The 24662-nt window shown below is 40.6% G+C and overlaps 2 protein-coding genes across 3 annotated transcripts; one reads left to right on the top strand and one right to left on the bottom strand.

Annotated features, from left to right (window-relative positions):
- Positions 1-1797: 1797 nt before the first annotated feature.
- Positions 1798-5641, bottom strand: lmo2 (LIM domain only 2 (rhombotin-like 1)). Its single transcript, XM_026175708.1, has 3 exons — positions 5094-5641; positions 4226-4441; positions 1798-3218 (listed from the first exon to the last, which is right to left on the bottom strand). Exons 1-3 carry the CDS (start codon positions 5132-5134, stop codon positions 2993-2995), a joined length of 483 nt encoding a protein of 160 aa, XP_026031493.1. The 5' UTR covers positions 5135-5641; the 3' UTR covers positions 1798-2992.
- A 7133-nt stretch (positions 5642-12774) lies between these two features.
- Positions 12775-23962, top strand: caprin1b (cell cycle associated protein 1b). Of its 2 annotated transcripts, none has more exons than XM_026175620.1 (18): positions 12775-12929; positions 14304-14468; positions 14592-14654; positions 14731-14817; positions 14918-15156; positions 15263-15345; positions 17882-18058; positions 18162-18214; positions 18302-18385; positions 19641-19826; positions 19901-20009; positions 20091-20152; positions 20233-20325; positions 20484-20627; positions 21300-21453; positions 21639-21815; positions 23184-23290; positions 23388-23962. In XM_026175620.1, the coding sequence occupies exons 2-18, from the start codon at positions 14304-14306 to the stop codon at positions 23472-23474; spliced, it is 2070 nt and encodes a 689-aa protein (XP_026031405.1). In that variant the 5' UTR covers positions 12775-12929; the 3' UTR covers positions 23475-23962. The 2 variants fall into 2 exon arrangements, with proteins under 2 accessions (XP_026031405.1, XP_026031404.1); XM_026175619.1 differs by having other exon boundaries at positions 21636-21815.
- The last annotated feature ends 700 nt before the right edge of the window (positions 23963-24662 follow it).

Here is a 24662-nt window from a genome sequence, read left to right as displayed (position 1 = left end):
TAAAAGGACAATTTATTGCTCTGCAGGTGTTATGATATATTATTTCTTGGCCCAACAAACAGCAGAGGCTCAAAGAAATTACTGACCCGTGTGCCGTTATGCTAAGCTAAATGCTAAGGCTAGTTTGTAGTAACCTGCCACCTGTTTGTGGTAAGGTTTTATACTTCCAAAGCGTTTGTGGTCAGATGGCGAGACAGGAATAAATGAATGAAACAACCCCATTGTTTTTATTATTCTTAAAAATGATGATGGTAGATGGTATTCTCTGCTGTGTGCTACTTATATCAAGCCGGGTATTCAGTATGGAATTGATTTATTGGTGAGACCACCGCATAGATTTTTAGGTTTTCTTTGTTATTCTTTTCTCTTTTTTTTTTTACTATGGCACCATTCCTGAAGCATTGCCTAATGCCACACTGATGATTCTGGAGACCCCCAAACGAGCACAGGGCCTATATCTCTCTGGGTGCCCATCTAGTGTATTCCCATCTCTATTGTGGTAAAACTCGTTAGTTTTCCCCACAAGTGTCTCCTTCAGCAAGAATGTAATCCCCGTCTGGGGTGGGTTTGGTCTGTTTCTTCATTCCTTCCTTCTCTATGAGGAAACTATCAGACCCAGCTAATCATCCTGGAGCTTCTGTGCTCTGACATGGGTTTTTCACCCAGTTCTCTCCTTTTTAGTCTCTCCTATGTCTCCTTTGTTGCAGACTGTTTCCCAATCACATCTTTCAACCACTTCTTAATGCCAGCTTAAGCGGTCTCCCTCACCAGCTAATATCGTGTGGTCAGGCGCCTTTATTCCAGAGCGGTTCATGGATTCAATTACTGGCGGGTGCCAGTAAAGATAACTGGGGATGGCAGGACGTTGTTGGATGGCACTGGAGGAGCATGCTTTGTGGCCAGTTCAGAGTGAGTTGTCAGCTGGCAGTCGTGAGGAGAGAGAAAAAACACTGTGTCCCAGCTTTGAAGACAGACAGTGAGAGTAAGGAAAGGATTGAGCATTACAGCCCCAGACATCATGACTTCATTAGAAGATTCTTCTGTTTCTGTCTCTTGGATTCATCGATCATGTCAGACGAGTTTGATCTTATTGGGGAGCTCTCCTTCTCCTTGGCAAAAAACAAACAAACCCCTAAAACAAACTGAAATGTCATTATTTTAAGCTTGAATTTATAAATCATTTAGTGACCTCTTGTGGCTAAAAACTGGGTTGAAGAATTGGTATCTATTTACTTAGTTGCCAAATCCTTCTATTTACACCTTCTAATAAGCTTGATAAAACAAGCTTTTAATCAGATTTATTGCAGCTTCGCTCTGCTTTCAGCTTCTGAGATGTTGTGTACAAAATATTGATCATAATAAGAAATACATTAACTTAACATCTATTACTCATGGTGATTATAGTTTAATGTTTGCGTTTTATTTTTAAGCAGTTATAGTCATGACTCACTTAACCTATCAGGATGCAAACGACACAGATGAAGCTGGTTTTCATGTTGTCTGTTGGTCAAAGTGGTACTAAGTGGTACTTCAAATCTCTGCTTCTTGTGTTTACATTCTAGATAACTTCCTAGCATGTTTGTTTTACTGTTGCTGTGACCAATGTGCAGTATATATTCCAACTCTGATTTGCCATTCCTGTTCGGAGCATAAAGAGATTATCTTGACCATAATTAACGCATTATTTGCTGTTATTCTGGTAAATAACGTGTTACAAATTGTATCTGCATCACGATCTCACAAGCTGTTTGACTTTTTCTTTGTGACTGCCAGGAAGACACCCAAAGATTATCAGTATTGCTCTGAATTGTCATTTATTAAATAAATTCAAGGTTAATATACAAAAAGTCTTGAATGGATGTCCAGAGAATAGGTAAAATTACAAAAGACGCATGCAAAACCTCTGAAAAGTCAGTAAAACAAGAATTGCATGGGTTCCTTGACCACTAGAGGGCGCCACCGGTTCACCCCGGTAATACATAATCATTCTGATCAGACCCTTTTTTTTTTTTTTTTTTTTTTTTTTAATAAGTGGATGTTGTTTTTCATTTATAATTTGAAAATCAGGTAATGCTTTAATTACAGGTCTGTAATTTCCTAATAAATTCTCACAAATTTTCTTGTAAACTTTCAGAAACGATCATAGATGTACAGACACAGCATTCACCTGGCACATATCCACTTCATTCATTCCACCTAATTTCTAGTGAATCAGCCAGTGCAGCAGGCCGTTCGAGCATTTTAAATTTGTCCACAGGCAAACAATGACTTTAAGAGATTGTTTCACAAACTGTGAAGTGGACCTTGGTTGTATGTGGAAAAATATCAACTTAAGTTGAATGAATGAAGTGGAGCGCTATAATGATGACTTGAATTTGATTTAAATTCAGCTTCAATGCTTGTTTTGTTAATTTTTCATAAAAATACGAAGAAATATATGTTGGTGGAAGTGATAAGGTGGTTGATCTCTTCTCAGCTTCTTACTGGAGGCATGCAAAATAAAGCCTGACAACCACTGCTTTAACATATTACAGTTACAATTAATAAGCATTCAGTTAATGTATGTTTAGATTTAGAGAGAGACGCATTCTTTTAACAAAGTTCAAAAATAATTAGCGCTGGGAAAGTATTAAGAAATTACAAATCCATAAAAGACAAACTGCTGATCTGCTCAGTGTAAAGACTGCAAGAAACTGGACAAATTTTTTTTTTTATCTTGTTTTTGTTCCAGTGTACAACAAATGACCAATATTGCATTTTTAAACATTGTCAGTATTGGAGCATTTATTTTTTGCCTTCAATAAAAAAAGCTCTCGGTTATTGCTGGTGCAGTCTTCATTAGTCCCCATCAGGGAGACGTGCAGAGCCCCTCGTTTGCTTTTTTTTAATGATTCCATATTGATTTCAAATGCATTATAAAGCCTGCATTTTAAATATAAAATGTCTATCAGTAGTCCATTCCCTTTGAATCAAGGGGGAAGAAGACATCCTCCTAAACCATATTATTGTTGTTGAGCTTGGTCCACTCAAAGATGTCCTGCTCGCACACAATGTCTGAGTTGATGAGAAGGTAACGATCACCCACGCAGAAGTGCTTCTGGCAGGCAGCGCACTTGAAGCACTCCAGATGGTAAACCTTGTCCCGCACACGCATCGTCATCTCAAACGCTCGGATCCTCTTTTCACAGGAGGCGCAGAGACCGTCCTGGCCAAAAAGCCTGAGTGGATGAGAGGACATCAACATGTTACTGGGAGGAAGATGGAAAACATTTACTCGCTCTTAATGATGTGAAGCTGTAAGAGAGACTGACAGTATCTCCATTAAGGTACTCTGGATCTTTCCCCTGAGCCTGAGGGATTGAGCTGTTAGAAACCACCAGTGCTTCACAGACTTTTTCTATCCTGCTCAACTTCAGAAGCTGAAAATGTCACACAAACACCCACGATTTTTAGCAATTATTAGCAATAATAAATGGATCAGAGCTGAATTTCTGGGAAATGGTGCGGAAGTATCGAAGCATTGCATTACCTGCTTCTTGTTTGTCTATTTTACAGATAGGTTGTACTGATCTGCTTTACTTTCGGTCCATATTTTTCACCATAAAGTGGAAATGCATCGTCATCAAAGCAACACATACCTTTATAGTGGTGATACAGAGCATTCACAAGCCAGGTCCAATCATACAGGTTCTGCCACTGATTGATACTACATATTTGAGAGCACATTACGTATTAGGAGTACACCAGTGGGTCTGCCTGATTTTGTATCTCCTCCTGATCTTATCTTAGGTAAATGTGTTTACCTGATATGGCTGTGCACCACACAGCTACATATCATATCAAATTTTATCAGTTCTTTAACAGAGACCTGCCTTCTTCTCCTGAATCTATTTCAACTTGTCCGCACTTTCGTCAATAAAAAAGTTACAGCAGGAAAGAGGTTAGAAATTTCTATACTTGCCCAAAGTGTTTCTCCATGAGCCTTTAAGGTGTGATAAAAGATATACATACTAGTGCATCTCAAAAAGTGCATCTTTTTCTTAACTAAAAGGGCGAACATCAATATATTCTACTACATGTAGACTTCAATATCCTCAGTCTACTTTGGTTTAATGTTGATGCTTATGGCTTTAAGCTCCATGCTAGGACATTTTAACATGTTGACCAGACCTCATTTAGACGACCTAATTGATTAATTCATAATATCACTACCAACTGAACCAACCTGAGGTAATCTCTCCGACACAGTTTCCTTCCCAGCTTGTAGTAGAGCCGACGACCCACCTCTCCCAACCGACAGCCACACAGATCGCAGCTCAGGCAGTCCTCGTGCCAGTACTGCTCGATGGCCTTCAGGAAGAATCTGTCACCAATGCTCTGCTGACATCCACCGCATGTCAGCAGAGATGGAGGCATCTGGAGGACCTCATCCACCGGTTCCCTGGGGGGGAAAAAAAAAAAGCAATAAGGATTTAGGGCTGCATCAAATTTTTGTTTCCTTCATCAGTTAATCTGAAATGATGAATCAAATACTGGAAAAGAACTGTTCTAGCTCTGACACATACTTGTTGGTAACCTGTTGATATTTTGCTATTATTATGCAAATAAACCAAACATTTCCTGATCCAAAGGCACAGTTAGTGTTCTGCATCAATATTCACACTGTGTTGTATCTAATAAGTGCTACACAACCACATGTATATCTGAGCTGGAGCTGTGTGCACAGATGTGTTTTATTCCCATCCACCTGAGGGAGCCATTGGATATTAAACCGCTAACTAATAAAAAGTATGTCACACACAACATTTTTAGTTTTTTTTAAATATCGATTTACGCTAGGAGTGCCTTAGCGCTCCACTTTTTCCTCGCAGGACCTTCATTTTGTTATTATTCACATTAAAATCAACACATCACTCTGTTCTTAAACTTTGCCATTTTTAATCTAACAGCAGGATACTTCAGACCTTATGCTACCAGCTCTCTGGAGCTGTCTCACCGGAGAGTTGTGGCTGTCCCGTGAGTGCTGATGCGTCACGGATACTTTTACTTGAATCAGAAATGACATTATTTAAACATCATTCATTGCTACTTACTCGCTGGCCTCCAGCGTCTTCCTCTCTATAGTGGATGTCATTCTTCAAAGATGATGTCCAGCCTGGTCCACCAGATTAGATTTTGAAGTCACCGGCCAGCAAGCTCAGTGGGGACCCGCGAAGCGAAGCTGCGTGCGGGCGCTGCACCTGCTCCCCCTCCGAGGCACCACCAGCACCACCAGCAGCCCGCGTCAGGCTTTCAAACGTGTTCAATCGAAGGCAGCTGAGTCCAGACGAAATGGCCGCAAGACGCGAAGTGTTCGCTTTAAGCGGCTAAGCCGTGATGGAGGACACTGTCATCATTTCCTGAGGCAGTGACCCGCGGAGAGACTTCGCGTCTTTTCTTCCAAGTGTGACTCCTCACCCCGCAGGGACTTTGCTGCCTATCCGCTCTTTTATTAAAATGCACACGCCGTCTGATGCGATCAGAAGGTCACTTGCGTGGCTCTCCGTGTCCGTGCGTGCCTTTTCACAGGCGCGCGACTCCACATGAAGCAGCGGACACCGTTATTGTGCAGTAGCAGCAGCATCGTGTTTTAAATACACCCCCCTCCCACACCCCCTTCCCCTCCTCACACCCCCTCTCTCTCGCTTGTCAGGCTGTGCTTTCGTTTTCCTCTTCCTGCTCACGACTGTTTGACAATGGGGGGAAATCGGTCTTAAAGCGACAGCTTAACACGGCCTTGCTCTGTCAGGCATGGGGTGGGTCGTGACTGAGGCTAATGATTATTATGCTTTGCTTCGCCAGAGTGCAGATAAGACGAAAGATAAAGAGTGGCACGCTCTAATTCTTTGGGGAGGAGTATTTGTGTTTTCTCTCATAATTATGCCCCAGGTGTTGCCAGTTCTAAAAGGTTTTGACGGTCACTTTCTGTCAGGGTTCAGACGATGATGGTTATCACTGCGTTAAGTAATGTGAACTTGAATTCAGTGGATTTATTATATTATACTTAGAAGCAAATTCCAAGGACTTCATTTTACTTCCTGAATTGTGATTTTACATTTTAGAGGTCCTACATAAACACACAGCTGTAAACATGGTTGCCAGGGCCTTTTCAGACAATCAGGGAAGTCCCTTACTTTTTATTTTTTATTTATTATTTTTGTTGCATAACTTCTCTGTAATGTAATCTTAGATCACTGATTATGCACGAGAGTATTTTCAGACACTTTGAGCAATAACTTTGCATCACATATCTTCTAAACTAATAATTTTAAGGTTAATTGGCGTGGCTGTAGTTTAGGAGGTACAGCAGGTCACCTACTAATTGGTTTGAGCCCTGGCTGCTCCGGTTTGCGTGCCAGATTATCCTTGGGCAAGATCCTGAACCCGAAGTTGCTTTTGAAAAGTGTGGAAAAAGCACAAAAAAGTGCTTGTATGAAGTACTATATAAGTAGCAGTCCATCCACCAGTTAACTCACTAGTAATTACTTTAATGTTAATCTTTCCATCTGACGTTTTAACGATTATGTTGAGGGTAAAACCCTCATATGTGTACTTGCTGATTCTTCACACAAAGCTCAGAGAAATCGTGAAGCTGGAGGAAGATGTGATTAAGCTATGCTTAGAAATAATCCAAAAGAAAGAGCTTGTGAAAGCTGCCTCTTTGGGGAATGAATGCATTGATATTTCTACATAGTTGGTGTCCTCATGGCTTTTCCTTTTCAAACCAGAGCTGCTGTGGGCCCTTCTCTTATCTCCTGCCAGTGCCTCAGGGCTGCCTGTAAGAGGGAGGGACACCGACAGCAGTCTGACTGGACAGGGAAGATAAAGCACCTAAACTCCAGCACCCAGAATCAGCTCCGCAGCCAAATGTAACAGAAAAAGATCACAGGCGAACTCTAAGATGAAGGCTGAAAGCATCCTTGGGCCACACAGTTTTAGAGCTGAGTAGACTCACTGGATTGATACCAAGCTGAGAAAGCCCAGGAGCAAGGTGAGCATGGCTGTTGTGTGCCAGCTACGCAGAAAACAGAGCAGTTTGACAGAGATAAAACTCAAACTACAAATCCTTCAGATGAGAAACACGTTCAGATTTTGTACAACACAATAACACAATGAAGGGACCATTTTGAGTATAGTGACTTTAATCTTCACTAAATAAAAATGTCATGCAGTTAAACCCTCTTGCTTATATGCAGTGCAGGAAATCATTATTTTATCCCCTGTAGAGTTTGTAAGTTTGCTCACTTACAAAGAAATGAACAGTCTCTAATGTTTGTGGTAGTTTCATTTTGATAGAGAGACAGAATATAGAACAAAAATCCACATGTGCCATGTGGCACATAAGCTACAATCAGTCAATCAATTACAGATACTCCTGATCTCAACTTATTATGTATACAAAGCACAACTATCCACTGAATCATTTTTTTCCATTCCAAGACCAAAAATCTGGCAAAGGATATCAGGGCCAAAAATTTAGACCTGCATTAGGCTGAAATGAGCCACAAGACCATCAGCAAGAAGCTTGGTGAGTAGATAACAACTGTTGATGTGATTATTCGGAAATGGAAGAAATATAAAATGAGCATCGATCTGGAGCTCCATGCAAGATCTTGCCTCAAGGGGTAAGGATGATCATGATAAAGGTTGTGGATCAGCCAAAAACTACATGTGAGGAGCTTGTTAATGATCTGAAGCAAGTCGGGACCACAGTCAGAACACCATTGTCAACACACTACACTATAATGGATTGAAAACTTTCACCCGCAAGAGAAGTCTTGGGAGAAAGAGCTGTGGTCAAATGAAACCAAAATCAAGCTCTTTGGCATCAAGTCCGCCAGCCATGTTTGTAGGAAGAGAAGTGAGCATGACCCAAAGAACACCATCGTTACAGTCAGGCATGGAGGTGGAAACATTATGCATTGGGTTTATTTTTATGCTAAGGGTACAAGACAACTTCACTGTATTGAGGAGCAAATGTATGGGAGCATGTACTATAAAATCTTGGACAAGAACTTCCTTTCTTCAGCCAGAACGCTGAAGATATGCTGTGGATGGGTCTTCCAGCATGACAATGACCCAAAGATATCGCCAAGGTAACGAAGGAGTGGCTAAAGAAGAAGCATGTTAACATCTTCGAGTGCTCTAGCTAGTCTCCAGGCCTCAATCCTGTAAGACTTCTGTGGAAAGACCTGAAGTTTAACGTTTCTAAGCAGCAGCAAAGAAACCTAAAGTATTTAGAGAGTTTATGTAAAGACTAGTGGGCCAAAAATCCTCTTGAGATGTGTGCAAACCTGACTAACTACAAGAAATATCTTAGTGATGTTTGCAACAAGAATTTCTCCACCAAGTATTAAGTCATGTTTTTCTTTCTTTCTGGATGTTTGGTCGATATTCTGTCTCTCTCCATTAAAATAAAGCTACCATAAAAATTAGATACTGATCATATCTTTGGAAGTGAGCAAACATACAAATTCAGCAGGGGATCAAGTAAGTATCCCTGCTGAATCCATATGAACAACAACAGCACAATGCAATTTTCCTTTGGCATTGTAATGAAATGATTTGCACATATGGTTTAATTAATATTTCTTTGGTACTTTGAAAAGTTCCCATCCATATAGTTTAATATTAAAATTTAAAGTTCATTCTTTCTTGTCATAAACAGTCTTTACATGCGGGTCAGCCAAGAAACTATTCTTGAGCTTTCAATGATGTAAAATAATCAAATAATGAATTAAACAGCTAAAGTTTTATTGACTGAGTGCCAATTTACGGTGCCAAAGATCAACAGTTTCAGTCAGTGCTTGCATTGTGTCATTTAGGAGGGGAGGTTTGTAATAGTCTTTTTAGTTTTTGGTATTTTAACTTTCTCCTCTCTGAGACAATTAAACAAAGGAGGTTTTGAAGCTCACAATCAATACTACCCATGGATACATGTGTAGTGATAATATTTGAATCCTTCCAGAATGCCACGTGGCATTAACACAAAGCACATGAACAAATTCATGACAGATGAGAAACACAAGAGAGAAGACAAAATCAGTACTGGCATGACACAAGTCATCCACTACTTCCTGTGGAGCTGACTGAGAGAGCCCAGAGGATGTTCAAACTGGCATGCAGAGACGAAGCTTTCCTGAAGGGTTGGTGCACATTGCATTCACTTCCTACTCCTCTACATGCACGATGGCACCCTTCTCATGGTTTCCCAGATAGACTGCTAGACTCCAGATGGCTCGGGGTGATAGGAGAAAGTATTCTCATACACAACTCGAGGCTGTTGTGACTGGGTGGTAAAACCCATATCTCTGTTTTAACGCTTCTTAAACGCCACCAGAAAGGAGGTGCACATTACTGTAGATCTGACATCCATGTGTCACCCTACCTCTGTAATAAAACTGAAAGGCGGGGGATTTTCACACTTCATGCTTTGAACTTTATAGCATTTAAAATAAGGGCAATAGTGACCTTTTATGCGAAATGTGGTTTGCTATTTTCAGCTTTTATTCCTCTCTGGGGTACAAGTTGGGGAGCAAACAGTTAAGAGTGTAGACAACCTTTAGGGAAGTGCATGTCCAACTTCCTGTTTTGCCTGTTTTGTACTGAGAGCATTATGGAGTTGAAAGCAGTGTGGAATGTCGGGGGGAAAAAAACATTGCTGCTAAGCAAACAGTAAAATCATACAGAAGCTAGTCATTCAGCAAAGAATGGGAATTTATTTCCCAAGAAACAAAATATTGAAAGTGCTTGCAGGAAAATTTCCTGAAGTAAAAGACTATGGACATGGTGTTGACTCTACGATTGTGCAAACTCTGGAACAGCATCAGTAAAAACGACTACTTCCTGTCCAATCTAAAGTGAAATGATATCTAGCTCTGGTTTAGCACGCCCCTCCTAAACAGCAAAAGGTCTAGAAATGTTTTATTGTTTACTGGCACCACAAAGCACTGAGTTGTGCTTTTAACCTAAAAAGTTTTGTTGTAAAGGTCAGAGGTCAGATGAGGACCCACCCTAGAATTCTACTAGAAAAGCTGGTCAGTCGTTGTTCGATTGAAATATAGCAGGCTGCGGAAATGAGTCACTGAAAGGGAGCTTCATTTACCCTTGGGATCCTCCCATAATCACTATTATCCTAAAAGAAAACACTTTTAGTGGAACATTGCAATCAAAAAGCTGTGCAGACATGTTAACTGCTTCCTGTATTTGGCAAAACAACAGAAAGCTGGCTACACATTCTTTTCAATAGTCTCCTGGTAAGCTTGACTGGCAAGCTGGTATGTAACTTACATGGAAATTGTGTAAAGTAAAATAAAAAAAATAAAATCCAGAAGCAGTTGTTGTTGTTTTTTTAATTCTGTTAATCAAGTCCATTTGTCTGTTAGCGTGAGTCCTTTATCCTCATTTATAAATAAAAAACTACATTTTTAAAGATTTGAAGTCTGAGTAATTACATTTATTAAAAACTGGTCAACATATTTCCATGTAAGGGAAGAGTGAAACTTTCACTTCAGTCCAGCATCAATATTTGTTGATCATATATTGACCTTTACTGCCACCTGGTGATAAGTAACTAAAAACTATCTTTGGTTGAACATGTCAACCCTGTAAGATCGTTGTTACATTTGTTAAAATCTATTTGTTTAGGTGCTTGTAGAACTAGACACTTATTATTCTAAAATGGATAAAAGTAAAATAGAGATATTAACTTAAATACTTTTTTTCATATAAAAAACTGCATTGCAGGTTTTAGACCTTGGAATCATGACAAAAGAGGTGCAGGAGATTCCATCTGTCTATTTTCATCCACTTATTCAATCTAGGGTCACAGAGGACAGAAGCCTATCCCAGCTTTGGCAGGGTACACCCTGGACAGGTCACCAGTCCATCACAATGAGGCTGTAAATGTTCTCAAACAATTCCTCAGGATTGTTTTTTAAGATGATTTCTAATTTTAAGTTCTTGAAAATATAACACAAACATATCATGCCTGTTGTTATATCCATCATAGATCTCTAGCTAGCTGCCAGTATTAAGTTTAAGTCTCCAAAGCATGCTGCTGGGCCACGTTTTTAGTTGGACATTGGCTACTTTTTCACTTATGTTCAGTCCAGTCCTTGTACCTCACCATTTTCAGAGGATTTTTTTGTAATGTTTTGATTTGGGCTTTTTTTTTTGTTAGTTTTTTGTTAAGCCATTTGTTACTTAACCATGCATCATTCAAGCATAAAAAGGCACCTAACTCAAGGACCATTGTTGTGTATACATATAACAGACACCTAGCACATTATTTTTTCCCGTTTAGTTGAATCTATGAAAAATACCAAAAATAACTCACAGGCGTAATGTAGAATTTTTGCACTATCAAGGTGATTCCCAAAGAGACCTGGTATATCTTGGTATGGTGTGCCCTTAAAAAAATCTGAGGAAACTGAACAAGTGGAGGATAAATAAGTGGCAGGCCAAAAGAACTGTCCACAGCATATGAACATTATTTAAAACGTATGTGCTTAGAAATTATTTCACTGGAATGGTAGCTGTCAAGAAGCTATTCCCAAGGAAGGGGAACAAGAAGAAAAGGTATCCCAAATTACACAAGAATTGGACTGAAAATCAGTGGTAACAGGTCGTATGGAGTCATGAATCTCAAATCGTTATCAGTTTGTATAAAGGAAGTCAGGATAGAGGTACAACAGTGAGTGTCTACAGTCATCTGCAAAACACAGTGTAGATGACATGGCTCTTCAGCCAGTGCAGTTGAAGATACTGTCAAAATTGATGAAATTTGCAAAGCAGAAAAGTACAGACAAATTTTAAGACACCATGCAATACCATCTGGTAAGTGTCTGATTGATAATGGCTTCAGTTTTTAGCATGGCAATAATCCCAAACACGTGCCAATACAGTAAAAGCATACCTGGACAGAAAAAACACACAAGTAAAGAGTATTAGTTATGGATTGGCCTCCAAGGGACCAGTCAGTATAAAGTCAGCCAGTCAGTTTAAAGTCATTATATACAAATGTTGATTCTCAGGGTTGTTGAAGCTTTCCTAGGGATGGTCCAAGACTTTTGTATACTACTGACCTTAAAACATGCAATTAAGGAAAGTAGTATGTTACTTTTAAATTTGTATATTGTGTCCTTTTTTGTTTGTTTTGTTTGTTTTTTGGCAAAATTAATTACATGCAAAGCTTGAGTACAGAGAGAAAGTATAAACACACACACATATACATATATATATATATATATATATATATATATATATATATATATATATATATATATAAACTCAAGTGAAACTTCTGAACTCTTAGGGGTCTTACAGGCCATCTTACATATTTAAATGCACACTTACATGATCTATATAACTTTGAACTGCTGCTATAAAAGATTGTAGAGCAGGTGTGAGGTGGTGCTCAGAGTAGCAGTGGATAAACTGTACGAGGCACAGGGAAAGATATGATAGCCTAATCAAAGCTAATGATTGTGCAGATTTTCTGTCTGGAGGCTGGAGACAATTATGCCTGATCACAAATAGAAACTGCAAACGTTTAATTGGCTTATAACTTTCCATTTATTTAAGTGATTAATTATTGATTTCTTACTGGTAAAGTCTGACTTTTTTAATTGTTTGCGTTAAATAAAAAATTTTTTTTTCGTGATTTTTCCGCGTATATATATTCAGGCATATCTAAGATAGCTAAAAACGGACCTTCGCCTTTATAAAGAGTTTCTTCTTCTTTCGAACCGTCTCAGTTGTCGGTGAGGCCGGCGGGGCGGATCCCACACAAGAGTGCAAGAGAAAAATAAAGCAACACAACAATAATAACAACTTGGCCTTTTCGTACTTTTCGCTGCCGAGCTCCCCTGTGGATATAAAACAGCAAGGTGGGTCATTCGGGAGCCGCTGTATCGAGGCAACGGGTCTCCCGGCGGCCGGCTTGTGGCTAGCACGCGCTGCTGTAGCTATCAGATGCTAAGTCAGTGGTGTGTGCTAACGGTAGTGCGGCCAAGGCCATTTTACCAAATCGAAGAGATGAGATCTGCAAGCTGGCCGTACTGCCGAGGAGGCTCAGACTTGCTAGCGAGTGGTATAGATTTACAGCCCGAGGTCTGAGGAAGCTATATTGACGGGGAGAAAGTGCGGGGTTAGAAAAATGATATCTCTCAAGGCTGCGCAGTTTGGATTAAAGTTAGCCAGATGCTATTAGAGAATAGTTTTAAGGCCTAGGGTTTTTGTCTTGAACACTTACTGTTACAAAACTATAGCTAACTTCACTGTCACTTAAATTACAGCTATAATACATCATGTTAAAAAAAATATATTAGGTCTGCTGTGTTATTTGGGCCAGTTGCTCTAGTTATGTTATTCACCAGTGACCATATTTATTTTCGTGTATAGTATAGTTGACTGTTTCATTTACGAACTTAAGTGTCAAGAATATACATCAGGAGCTTTACATTCTAAGCAGAATAGTTCGCTGTCTCTCCAGAGTACGCACAAGGAAAACTTAATAAAGCTTTCAGTTAACCTCTCAAATATACCCATCCAGCAATTAGTACATCCAGACCCACCTTAGCATGCACATGACGGTATCTCATGTAGTATAGGGACTGATAGCAACAGTTTTCTCAAAGAATTCAGTCGAAATTGTGAAGCACAGTGCAAAAATAAATCCAAATCTGCAGCTTCTCTACTCGTCATATTCTGATACTTTATTCCCAGTTTTGTTTGTTGTTGTTTTTTTATCAGTTATTAATATATTAACTCTGGATATCTGCTTATTACAACTTCCAGTCAAGTCATCATGTTTATATTGTAAAAAACTATCTACCACTTAAAATCTGTGTATTTTGCTGCTTGAAATTAATTCGAATTATTTATATGTTGTTGTTTTTAAGGTAACATGAAGCCTAAATCTGCTGTGGCACTAAATGCTGAGTCAGGGGCCTGCTGTGGCTGAATCTATGTAATTCTTATTGATGTAGAAAATTATCTGCAGTGATCCTGCCTAAGAGGATCTATTTGGTGTGTCCTTTTTGAAGGTTTTGAGTGAAATTAATAATTTAACCTAAGATGATTTTCAGGTTAGTCATTAATAAAAGTTATCTTTAGCTGAAGCAAAACAATGACACGGTTCCCTGTGGTCCACAGATAGTTTTGAGTATTTTCCACTATACTTTTTTTTTTCTTTCTGTTTTTTGAGTACATGAAAATATTTTTGTCACCAAAAGCTGAACTGTTATACTTTCAATTCCTAGATGCCCTCAGCAATGAATGCAAACAGGACGGTGCAGTCTGCCAGCCCAGATGTGGGATCCGCTCCAGGGTCAATGGGCAATCTTGCACTTGGTGGACAGTCTGAAGTTTTGAAGCAAGTTCTTGTTGTTATTGAAAAGAAGGTGCGCAACATGGAGAAGAAAAAGGTGAGGACTATTGACCGGTTTGTTCCAGGTCTGCTTGACTAAACTGAATTTCTGACAATAACCAGTTGTCTACATTGTGGTTAATCTTTAAACTGTTTGTTGCATTTTTGCATCTTGTTACAGAGCAAACTGGATGATTATGAAGTCAGGAAGAATAAAGGGGAGGGTCTTAATCAGGACCAGCTGGTGGGTACTTGGAAACCAAAATCATTTTTAAAAGGAATGTAAAACTTGTGAAACATCTGTTCCTTCATCTTTTTAGGAAGCCCTCTCCAAGTACCAGGAAGTCATGAATAACTTGGAATTTGCCCGAGAGTTGCAAAAGACATTTGTCACATTGGGACAAGATGTAAGGTTGAGTTTTAATTTTCTAGAAATGTTCATCAAAGATGTGTACACCCTGGATTGTAATAACTTGATCTTTTGTGGCTCATACTCATTATCCTCAGATCCAGAAAGTAGTGAAGAAGTCTGCAAGGAGGGAGCAGCTGCAGCGGGAGGAAGCTGAGCAAAGAAGGCTGAAGACGGTTCTGGAGCTGCAGTTCATCCTTGATCGGCTGGGTGATGAAACTGTGCGGCAGGACCTGAAGCAGGGAGTTGGTGGCTCACCACTGCTGACAGATGCAGACCTTGCAGTTTTTGATGAGTTCTACAAGCTAGTGGGGCCAGAACGTGACCAAAACATCAGGTTTGTCTAAGGCAATGATACAGAAAACTTGTGCCTAGTTGTGGGTTTTGTGTTTTCTTTTTCCCCATAAAAAGCTGATTTTAAGCGCTTATTTTTATCTGTGCAGGCTCGCTGATCAGTATGAAGATGCATCTGTTCACCTCTGGGACCTGCTGGAAGGGAAGGACAAGGCTGTGGTTGGAACAACATGTAAGCCAAATTTTAACTCATTTCCGTAGTAATCAACTCTGGTGTATTATTCAGTTTCTTAGTTTCTCTATTGCTTTGGCCAATTAGCTAAAGCATTTTATTTCTCCTTTTAGTTTTTTATAGACAAGCAGTTCAGCTTATCAAAGATAATGTCAAGTAAAATAATACTTGAAATAATGTAATTGCAGCCTTGCTAAAATTTATTGCAGAATTAAGGGGCGTCATTATTCAAGACAAATTGGCTTTATTTAGATGCCCAGCTGGCACTGAAAATTGTTGGCAGGACATTTTATCAGATGGATGGTGACACAACAGTCATCTGTAAGCTTTTTATCACACTGAAGCTGGTCATAAGTAATCTGTCGCATACTTTGGGAGTAGTTGTCCGAATCTGGAGATCCCAAATCAATGCGCCTGGTCAAAAGTTACTCCGGTTGTAAGTCAGTCTTAATACATTAATGACATGTGCATGTAGTGTTTTTGTTAATGCAGCAATGTGAATAATCAAGGCTTGGGGCTATTGGCATTACTGCATTCTCAGCGATCTGACCTGAAGCCTCGCACTACTGCATTCAGCTAGGGGGCTGAGAGCTGTGGGCTTATCCTGACTCAGCAGTAGGGCAGGGTGCCAGCAGCCCTGTCGCCTGTGGTTCCACTAGTCAGATTTTTAGAGCCACATTAGGATACTGGTGACCCAGTTCACTGTGACACCTTTCAACCCTTTCCTGTCAGTCAGAGGTCTCATTCAGAGAGTCAGGGTGAGATTAATCAAAGTGACAGCAGACTTTTTCACCTAAAGCATAAGGCAGAGAAAGAAAAGATACTGGGCTGCTTTGGCTGAAGATCCAAAAGCATAAATGCATGAATCATCTTGAAGGTTTTCTACCATTTTCAAGAAAATTATAAATCATGTTTGGATTTATAATCCAATCAGTAAGCTCTTACCAAAATTGTTTCCATTGTATGGGCTTAGATTTTTTTATTTATTTATTTTATTTTAAAAACTTACATCAGTCTTCACATTGCCATACTTTTTAGTTCATAGATTTAAAGCAACTTAAGACTGTAAGTTCCCTCATATTTATGTGTGCCAAAAATCCCATTTGGAGGCTGTTTTACAACAATACTAGGGATACTTGTATTGGCCTTTCTGTGCAGTATTTGTTTGTTCTCTGTGAGCTTATCTAGGTTCTCAGTCCTCTGGCATTCTCCCAGAGTCCAAAGACATGTCTGTTAAATAAATTAGTATATTATAAATTGGCCAGAGGTGTGATTGTGAGCATGAATGGTTGTCTCTCTGTGTTAGCCCTGCAGTGGGCTGGTGACCATGCCACAGTGTACCCTGCTTCTCATCTGACATCTGGGAGAGGCTCCAGCCCACCACATGACGCAGAATTGGATAATTGGCTAAACATGTATATGAATAGATACATATTTATAGGAAATATTGTGCTATTTTTGATGCTGTTGTACCTGAAGAATATGACTGTATATGTATAAAGCCAATGCTGTTGTGTATTGTTGTTGTTATTATGGTTATTATTATTATTATTATTATTATTATTATTATTATTATTATTATTATTATTTCATATTGAAGTAGGGTAGGGGGAGGCTAAATCCTACTACTGTCATAAAAATCTGTTTACAATATTGCTCAGCAAAGTGGTTCGTGGTGGTGTTAATTAATGTGGCTTTGGTACTAAAAACTGAGCTGCAGGGAATCATCTTTTTTTTTTTTTTTTAAATTATTATTTTTATTGCAAATGTTTGTAGGCTTAGTCTGTATGTGGTGTTGTAGAGACTAAAGGTGGAGTAGCACTGAATTCAACAGTTTTGAAAGTTGGACTTGGAAAATTACCAGAGCCCTACTGTGTCCAACTGAGGAAAGCTGGAGTACTAATGCCATTTTCTACTACATGAATCAACCTTTTAAAGGGATTCACATTTAGAAATGATTAGCTTGTGTTCTTTTCTTTGTAGAACAGTTCAGTTAATGTGTGCATTTGCCTACTATGCATCCACCACCATCTACATCGTGATTAAAAACATTGTTTGTTTTGTAAAGCCATTTTAACCTTTAGCTAGACAACAATGTCTCATTCAGAGGCAGTTCTGAAAGTAATAATAAAAACACTGATCTTTGGCTTTGATTCCTGTGGAAGATGCAGGGGGAAAACATTTTGAGGCTGCAGTCACTAAATGTGTGGTCTTTTTACTGATGAAATTCCTCAAATTTGCACATTTATCTTTTTTAAAAAGTGGAAGTTCAGGTTTAGTGTGGGATGTAAAGCTTGCATCACTGCTCAGTGTTTATTTAATTGAAACTCAGTATTGTTACATCTCGTTTGGAGTTTAGCTTGTTAAGCTCTCCTTAGTGTATCAGAAACACTTCCTGTTAAGTCATCTATTGATCCAAAGGTCCTAATACTGACACTTTGTTATTCCCGTGGCAGCTCAATGCATGCTTTGATGGTTTGAGTTTCTGTTGAAATGCTGGATTTTATTTTATTTTTTTTGTCACCCCCTCTGCTAGACAAGGCACTGAAGGAGACTTTGGACCAGGTTCTGCTGAGTGGGTACTTTGACCGGATTCCATCTCACCAAAATGGGCTGTGTGAGGAGGAAGAAGAAGAGGAAGAGCCAGCTGCTGCTGCAGCACCTGCAGTAGTAGCTGAATCGTCAGAAGCAGAAGAGCAGACTGCCGATCCAGGTCTTGACCACTTTCTGATGTCTTACCACTTAAAAAGTCCTAACATAATCCAGCAATAAAGAAGTCATCACACCATTCACTGAATAATTTTTCCTCTTTACAGACACTGAAATAATTGAGGAATTCACAGAGCCCATTGCAGTGGAAACAACAGAGGTGAGAGCAAGTTTTTCTCTTCCATCAAAATCTGGGGAGCTTATTATATTTTCATCTTTGTGCTGATGTTTGCTTTATTACTTCCAGTTTGTAAACAGACAGTTCATTCCAGATGGCACATACAGCGGCAGTGAGAAGGAACAGGGAGACGAGTGGACCCGAGAAACGGAGGTATGATGTAATTATGAAGTAGATTTGAAAATTAATGAGCTAACTCAAAGCTAGTAGTAGTAATTAAATATGTTTTGAAAGAAAATACATCTTCTGCTTGTACTTAAATCTCCAAGAGTTTTTTTTTTTTTTTTTTTTTTTTTTTTTTTTTTTTGTACAGTCTTTATTAATTCAGTGTTTTTGTAAATTCTGGCTTCTGAAGCTGTTTCAAAACATCAGCAACATGACCATGAAACAGAAATTTGTAGAGAAGAAAAAAACAACTAGCGGCTGCTGCTATCGCAGAAACTAACATTTTCATTCTCTCATTAGAGGGTAATCTTTCTGTACTTTTATTTATTTCAAAAACTTGAAAATTTGGGGATAAATATTGAAGAAGATTTAGGCAACACTTGAAGTTTTATTTTATTTATTTTTTAAATCCAGTCTATCACATGTTTTGCTAAACTCAAGGAGTGGTGGTTGTGATGACAGCAGCCACACTTCTCTTTAAGTGCAGCTGAAGAAATGTGGTGTAACCTGTTTGCTAAATGGTTCAGTATGCAGTTACCTATAGAGCTCTGTGGAGCTTTTGATTCTGCTCTAGGCAGTACGTGGCTAACAGTTTAACTCCTTTTTACTTATTTGAGTTTGTGTGCTAATCCTGAAGCCAGTTATTTTTCATTAAAGACTTGATTAACCAACTATGATTCAGGATAGAAGTCGTTATCATTTCCAGGCTTTTTCCCCCCTGCGAGTCCTGCTCAGTGTATTGGCATTCATTGGCACCTGCTAACAGAACTTTCTAAGAACTGGTTCTCAACTGGGACAATTTCTCTGTACTCATCTGAAAATGAAACGATTAGTGAGGGGGGGGATCCCTCAGGGAGCAGTAAATCTTTTTCACATCCGGGGCATTTCTATATATATATACTCTGGCTTTGTCTACTTACAGGTTGTCACATCTATGTTTGAGCGCCACCCTGAGATGGTATGAATGCTTGTGACAAGTGTGCAACACACAAGGTTTTGTTTTTAACTGAGGATATCCCATGACTCGGTCTGCCTGACAAGAAAGAAGTTGTCGAGTCAATGAAGTAATTGCAATGCTGGAAAGCTCAGATTACATTTTTGGTCTTAATCTGTGATGTCTTGGTTTACTAATCCTGATGTGAATACGAATGCATACAACTTTTCATGAACATTAAACCACTTTTCAGTGGTTCTCGTTCAGTGCATTTCTCACTCACTTGTCCTCTCCCCCTTCCACTATCAGGCAGTTGCTGCCTTACAACAGCAGCAACCGCAGCAGCAGCCTGTGCAGCCTGCAGCGCCCCCTGTTGCCCTGGATACCCACCCAATGAACTTGACGTCTCCTGCGCCTCCTACTGACCCCATGGCCAGGAAGCAGGTGGTGCAAGACTTAATGGCGCAGATGCAGGGGACGTACAACTTCATGCAGGTGTGGATTTAGTTGAAAGCACTGCTGTTTGTGTTTGGATGTTGTAACTTGGTACTAATTACCTCTATTCTCAGGACTCCATGTTGGAGTTTGATGGACAGCCTATTGACCCAGCCATTGTATCGGCGCAGCCCATGAAACCTGCCCAAAGCATGGAGGTGCCACAGATGGGGTGTCCTCCAGGTATGTTGTACCAAAGAGAAACAGTCTTTATTTTATTTGTTTTAAGTTATGTCAGGTCTGACAATGTTTAAATTGTCTTAGTTCATCCTGAGACCCGGCTATCACAACCCAACTCTGTTCCTGTTCAACCTGAGCCCACACAAGTAAGTACTTAAATATAAGCAAACATGCTGTTAGAAATTGTATGGAGAATGGGTGTAATTTCTACTCCTACTGTTTACAGGTTCCAATCATATCTCCAACACCACCACCTATGTATCAGACCTCACACACACCAGATCCTCGACCCTCAGCAGAATCCATTGACCCCATCCAGGTAAACTGTGGTGGGACTTCAGTAAAGCTTTAATTTTTAAACTCTTTATATATGGAGTAGTTTTTCCATTGAAAGGTGGGGAAGTGCTCATTGCAGTCATGTGAAATTTTGCTGACCGTTTTTAATGTGATGTGTATTATGCCTTCCCTGCTCAACAGCCCTCCATGTCTTTGTCGGAGCAGCCTCCACCCTCTACAGTTCTCCCTCCAGCCTCACAGACGCCGGTGTTCCAGCCTGTTTCCAAAGCTCCTCACAGTGGTGGCATCAATGTCAACGCAGCACCATTCCAGTCCATGCAGACAGTAAGGCTTTGCTTCCTTTTGATTTTTTTTGTTTTTGGAGGTATAAATATGAACTGCTTCTCATGTCATAAAATAGCCTGTGTTAAAACCATGTTGTTCTTTATGGCAATTTCAGGGTTTACTCCATGTGGGGTTCTGCTTTGTTTCATGTATTCCACACATGCACTGTTTTCCATATCTTTGGTCCTCTAATTTTGTTAAACATTCACACACTTGTCAACTTTTCACGCTGTTCAGCCAAATACAACAAACAAGCTGCTTTTTAGCATGCATGTGTGGAACGTGGTTGGATACCCTCAGTTGTGGTGTTGTAGCATTCACAGTTCTCGTGCATCGTGCAGCTGTTCCCCTTCCATGCTTGGAGTGTGATTAAAGAAAAAATTTTACTGAAATCTGGAGCATCAAGCGCATCATGTGGATAAACCAGCTGTTTGGAGCACAGAGTGCTCTTCACCACTGGAGTCACAACAGAAGTTCATTAATGACTTACTTTTTTTTTTGTTTGTTTGTTTTGAGTCCTGAAGTGACCTTATCACATTGCGTTTAAAATACATTTATAGCAGAACAGTTGAAATCAGGAAATGGGTGGCAGTGGACTTTACTCCTAATAACCATGTGACCTTTCCTCTGATTTTTGGCTTCATAACAATGTGGGTTTTGTTTATCCCTCAGGTGTTCAACCTTAATGCTCCAGTCCCACCAGCTAATGAGGCTGAGGCTTTGAACCAGGCCAGCCAGTATCAGAGCTACAATAACCAGGCCTTTAGCAGCCAGCCACAGCATCCAGTGGAGCAGACGGAGATGCAGCCAGAACAGCTGCAATCTGGTGGGCAGACTTTAAATTTTATCTTCGCAACTTAAGTTTTCCTGTCAATTTTTTTTTTTTTTTTTTTTTTCCCTTCCTAGAGGCTTCACTGCAGTTAAACTTTATTTAAATGCATGTTCTTGTTCAACTACAGACTGAGTTATTGTGTTTTGGACCCCTTGCTATCTTGGTTTATTTTTTAGTAGTTGGTGCCTTCCATTCCCAAGACCAACCTGGAGGCCATCAACAGCCTTCCCAGCAGGGTCCAGGCTTTGGCAGGCAGGCTCAGTCCTTCTATAACAGCAGAGGTATGTCTCGTGGTGGACCTCGCAACGCCCGGGGCATGATCAATGGATACAGAGGCTCATCAAATGGTTTCCGAGGTATGATAACACCCTCAGCTGTAAGTTAGTGGTTTCACTTTGAAACAAGACTGAATATGTAATTTATTTGTTCATTTCTTTATTTTATTTTCCATCCATCCATCCATCCATCTTTATCCGGGGCCGGGTCGCGGGGGCAGCAGCCTAAGCAAAGAGGCCCAGACCTCCCTCTCCCCAGCCACCTCCTCCAGCTTATCCGGAGGAATACCAAGGCGTTCCCAGGCCAGCCGAGAGATATAATCTCTCCAGCGTGTCCTGGGTCTGCCCCGGGGCCTCCTCCCGGTGGGACATGCCTGGAACACCTCACCCAGGAGGCGCCCAGGGGGCATCCTTGTCAGATGCCCGAACCACCTCAGCTGGCTCCTTTCGATGTGGAGCAGCAGCTGCTCTACTCTGAGCCCCTCCCGGATGGCCGAACTTCTCACCCTATCTCTAAGGGAGAGGCCAGCCACCCTTCGGAGGAAGCTCATTTCTGCCGCTTGTATCCGCGATCTCGTTCTTTCGGTCACTACCCACAGCTCGTGGCCATAGGTGAGGGTAGGGACGTAGATCGACCGGTAAATTGAGAGCTTCGCTTTTACACTCGGCTCCCTCTTCACCACGACGGACCGGTGCAGCGTCCGCATTACTGCAGCTGCAGCCCCAATCCGTCTGTCGATCTCCGGCTCCCTTCTCCCATCACTCGCGAACAAGACCCCGAGATACTTGAACTCCTCCACTTGGGGCAGGAACTCATCCCCGACCCGGAGTGGGCACTCCACCCTTTTCCGGCTGAGAACCATGGCCTCAGATTTGGAGGTGCTGATCCTCATTCCCACTGCTTCACACTCGGCTGCGAACCGTTCCAGTGCGAGCTGGAGGCCCTCACCCGATGAAGCCAACAGAACCACATCATCTGCAAAAATCAGAGATGAGATTCTGAGGCCACCAAAGCGAAAGTCCTCCGCCACTTGGCTGCGCCTAGAAATTCTGTCCATAAAAATTATGAACAGAACCGGAGACAAAGGGCAGCCCTGGCGGAGCCCATCACCCACCGGGAACGAGTCCAACTTATTGCCGGCAATGCGAACCAAGCTCTTGCAACGGTTGTATAGGGATCGAATGGCCCGTAGCAATGGGCCAGACACCCCATATTCCCGCAACACCTCCCACAGGACACCCCGAGGGACACGGTCGAATGCCTTCTCCAAGTCCACAAAACACATGTAGACTGGTTGGGCAAACTCCCATGCACCCTCAAGTATCCTGGAGAGGATAAAGAGCTGGTCCAGTGTTCCACGACCAGGACGTTCTCTTTTATTACACATTTGTATTTGGTAGCATGAGTTTCTCATGCATTAATTCTAATTTGTGTCTTTGTGTTTCCAGGTGGCTACGATGGTTATCGTGCTCCTTTCGCCAACTCTCCAAACTCGGGATATGGACAAACTCAGTACAGCACACCTCGGGATTACTCAAATGGGAATTATCAGAGGGTATGAAAGAAGTGTTCAAACTGTACGTGATCTTTGTTGCTGTTTTGTTGTTACAATTTCTAAAACATCCCTTTCCTTTTTGTTTTTTCTTTTTTAGGACGGTTACCAGCAGAACTACAAACGTGGAGCTGGTCAGGGACCCAGAGGAGTGTCAAGAGGCAGCACTCAAGCAATGCGATCCTGAAAAGGCCTTTTCATAATGACTGTGACTGATTAACTTGCACCACACTGAAAATCCAGAATTCGAGAATGCATTTGCCCCATCTCACTCACGCCCATTGTTTTTGTTTTTTCTTCTTTCCCTCTCGTCCATCTCTTAAATCAAAGTAATGCCTGCTTTGATATTTGGAAGTCATTTAAAGTTTCAAACGCAAGCTAAACTGTAAATCAATGATTTACATATGCCCTGTGTCTCAATCTTCCTGTAAACTTGAACGATTTCATAAGTTATGTTTTTTTTTAATTATTTTAATTTTTTTTGTATTTAAAAAATACACCTGCCACTGGTCCAATCCCTGGGAGTTGTTGTTTTTTTGTTTTGTTTTGTTTTTTTTCCCCTGTTCTTTTCTGTAATTTTGGCTCCAAAAAAAGGCATTTACGTTCAACAAGCTCCCATTTCCTTGTTTGTAAATGGATGTTGCTTCAAGAGTTTCAATAAAGTTGTGTTGCATACCTGTGCTTCATCCTTGAGTTTCTTGCTGTAGGGTAAATCTCATTTTACTTATGTTATTGCTCCAAAGAGGTCTCCAAAGATAACACTAATGTAGTGGCAGGCATCTTTCTCAGTAATTGTTTTGACCCAAAAAACACACTGCGCATGTCCCCCAACACAGAGTAATATAGTGTACGCTGTTAAGTGCAAGTCCCGTTCAGTGTATTGGCATTCATTGGCACCTGCTAACTAAACTTTCTAACAACTGGTTCTGAACTGGGACAGTTTCTGTACTCATCTGAAAATGAAACTACAACAGATTAGTGAGGGGGGCTGAAATCCCTCAGGGAGCAGCGCGCGCACACACACACTTACAGGTTGTCTCATCAATGTTTAAGCACCAGCCGAGATGGTATGAATGCTTGTGACAAGTATGCAACACACAGGGTTTTGTTTTTGTTTTTAACTGAGGCTATCCCATGACTCGGTCTGCCTGACAAGAAAGAAGTTGTCGAGTCAGTGAAGTAATTGCAATGCTTGAAAGTTCAGATTACATTTTTGGTCTTAAACTGTGGTGTAGGATTGCAATGATATATATATATATACATCGGGGAAACCAAACAACCTCTGTCGAAGTGGATGGCACAACACAGAAGAGCTAACTTTTCAGGGCAAGACTCCGCAGTCTATTTACACCTACAGGCCAATGGACACTTTCCA

Source organism: Astatotilapia calliptera, chromosome 7 (assembly GCF_900246225.1).
Source record: "Astatotilapia calliptera chromosome 7, fAstCal1.2, whole genome shotgun sequence".
NCBI lineage: Eukaryota > Metazoa > Chordata > Actinopteri > Cichliformes > Cichlidae > Astatotilapia > Astatotilapia calliptera.
Note: the sequence above shows the minus strand (reverse complement) of the source record. Positions and strands in the feature narration are given on the sequence as shown.

Bases quoted from the DNA above. Each gene is read 5' to 3' on its own strand.
- lmo2 (XM_026175708.1), bottom strand. From the start codon at position 5,134: ATGACATCCACTATAGAGAGGAAGACGCTGGAGGCCAGCGA. The intron at 4,442-5,093 runs GTAAGTAGCAAT...TTTCCCCCCCAG, and splicing joins AAGACGCTGGAGGCCAGCGA to GGAACCGGTGGATGAGGTCC. The intron at 3,219-4,225 runs GTTGGTTCAGTT...TCATCCACTCAG, and splicing joins TGTCGGAGAGATTACCTCAG to GCTTTTTGGCCAGGACGGTC.
- caprin1b (XM_026175619.1), top strand. From the start codon at position 14,304: ATGCCCTCAGCAATGAATGCAAACAGGACGGTGCAGTCTGCCAGCCCA. The intron at 15,157-15,262 runs GTTTGTCTAAGG...TTATCTGTGCAG, and splicing joins GAACGTGACCAAAACATCAG to GCTCGCTGATCAGTATGAAG. The intron at 20,628-21,299 runs GTAAGGCTTTGC...TTTATCCCTCAG, and splicing joins CATTCCAGTCCATGCAGACA to GTGTTCAACCTTAATGCTCC.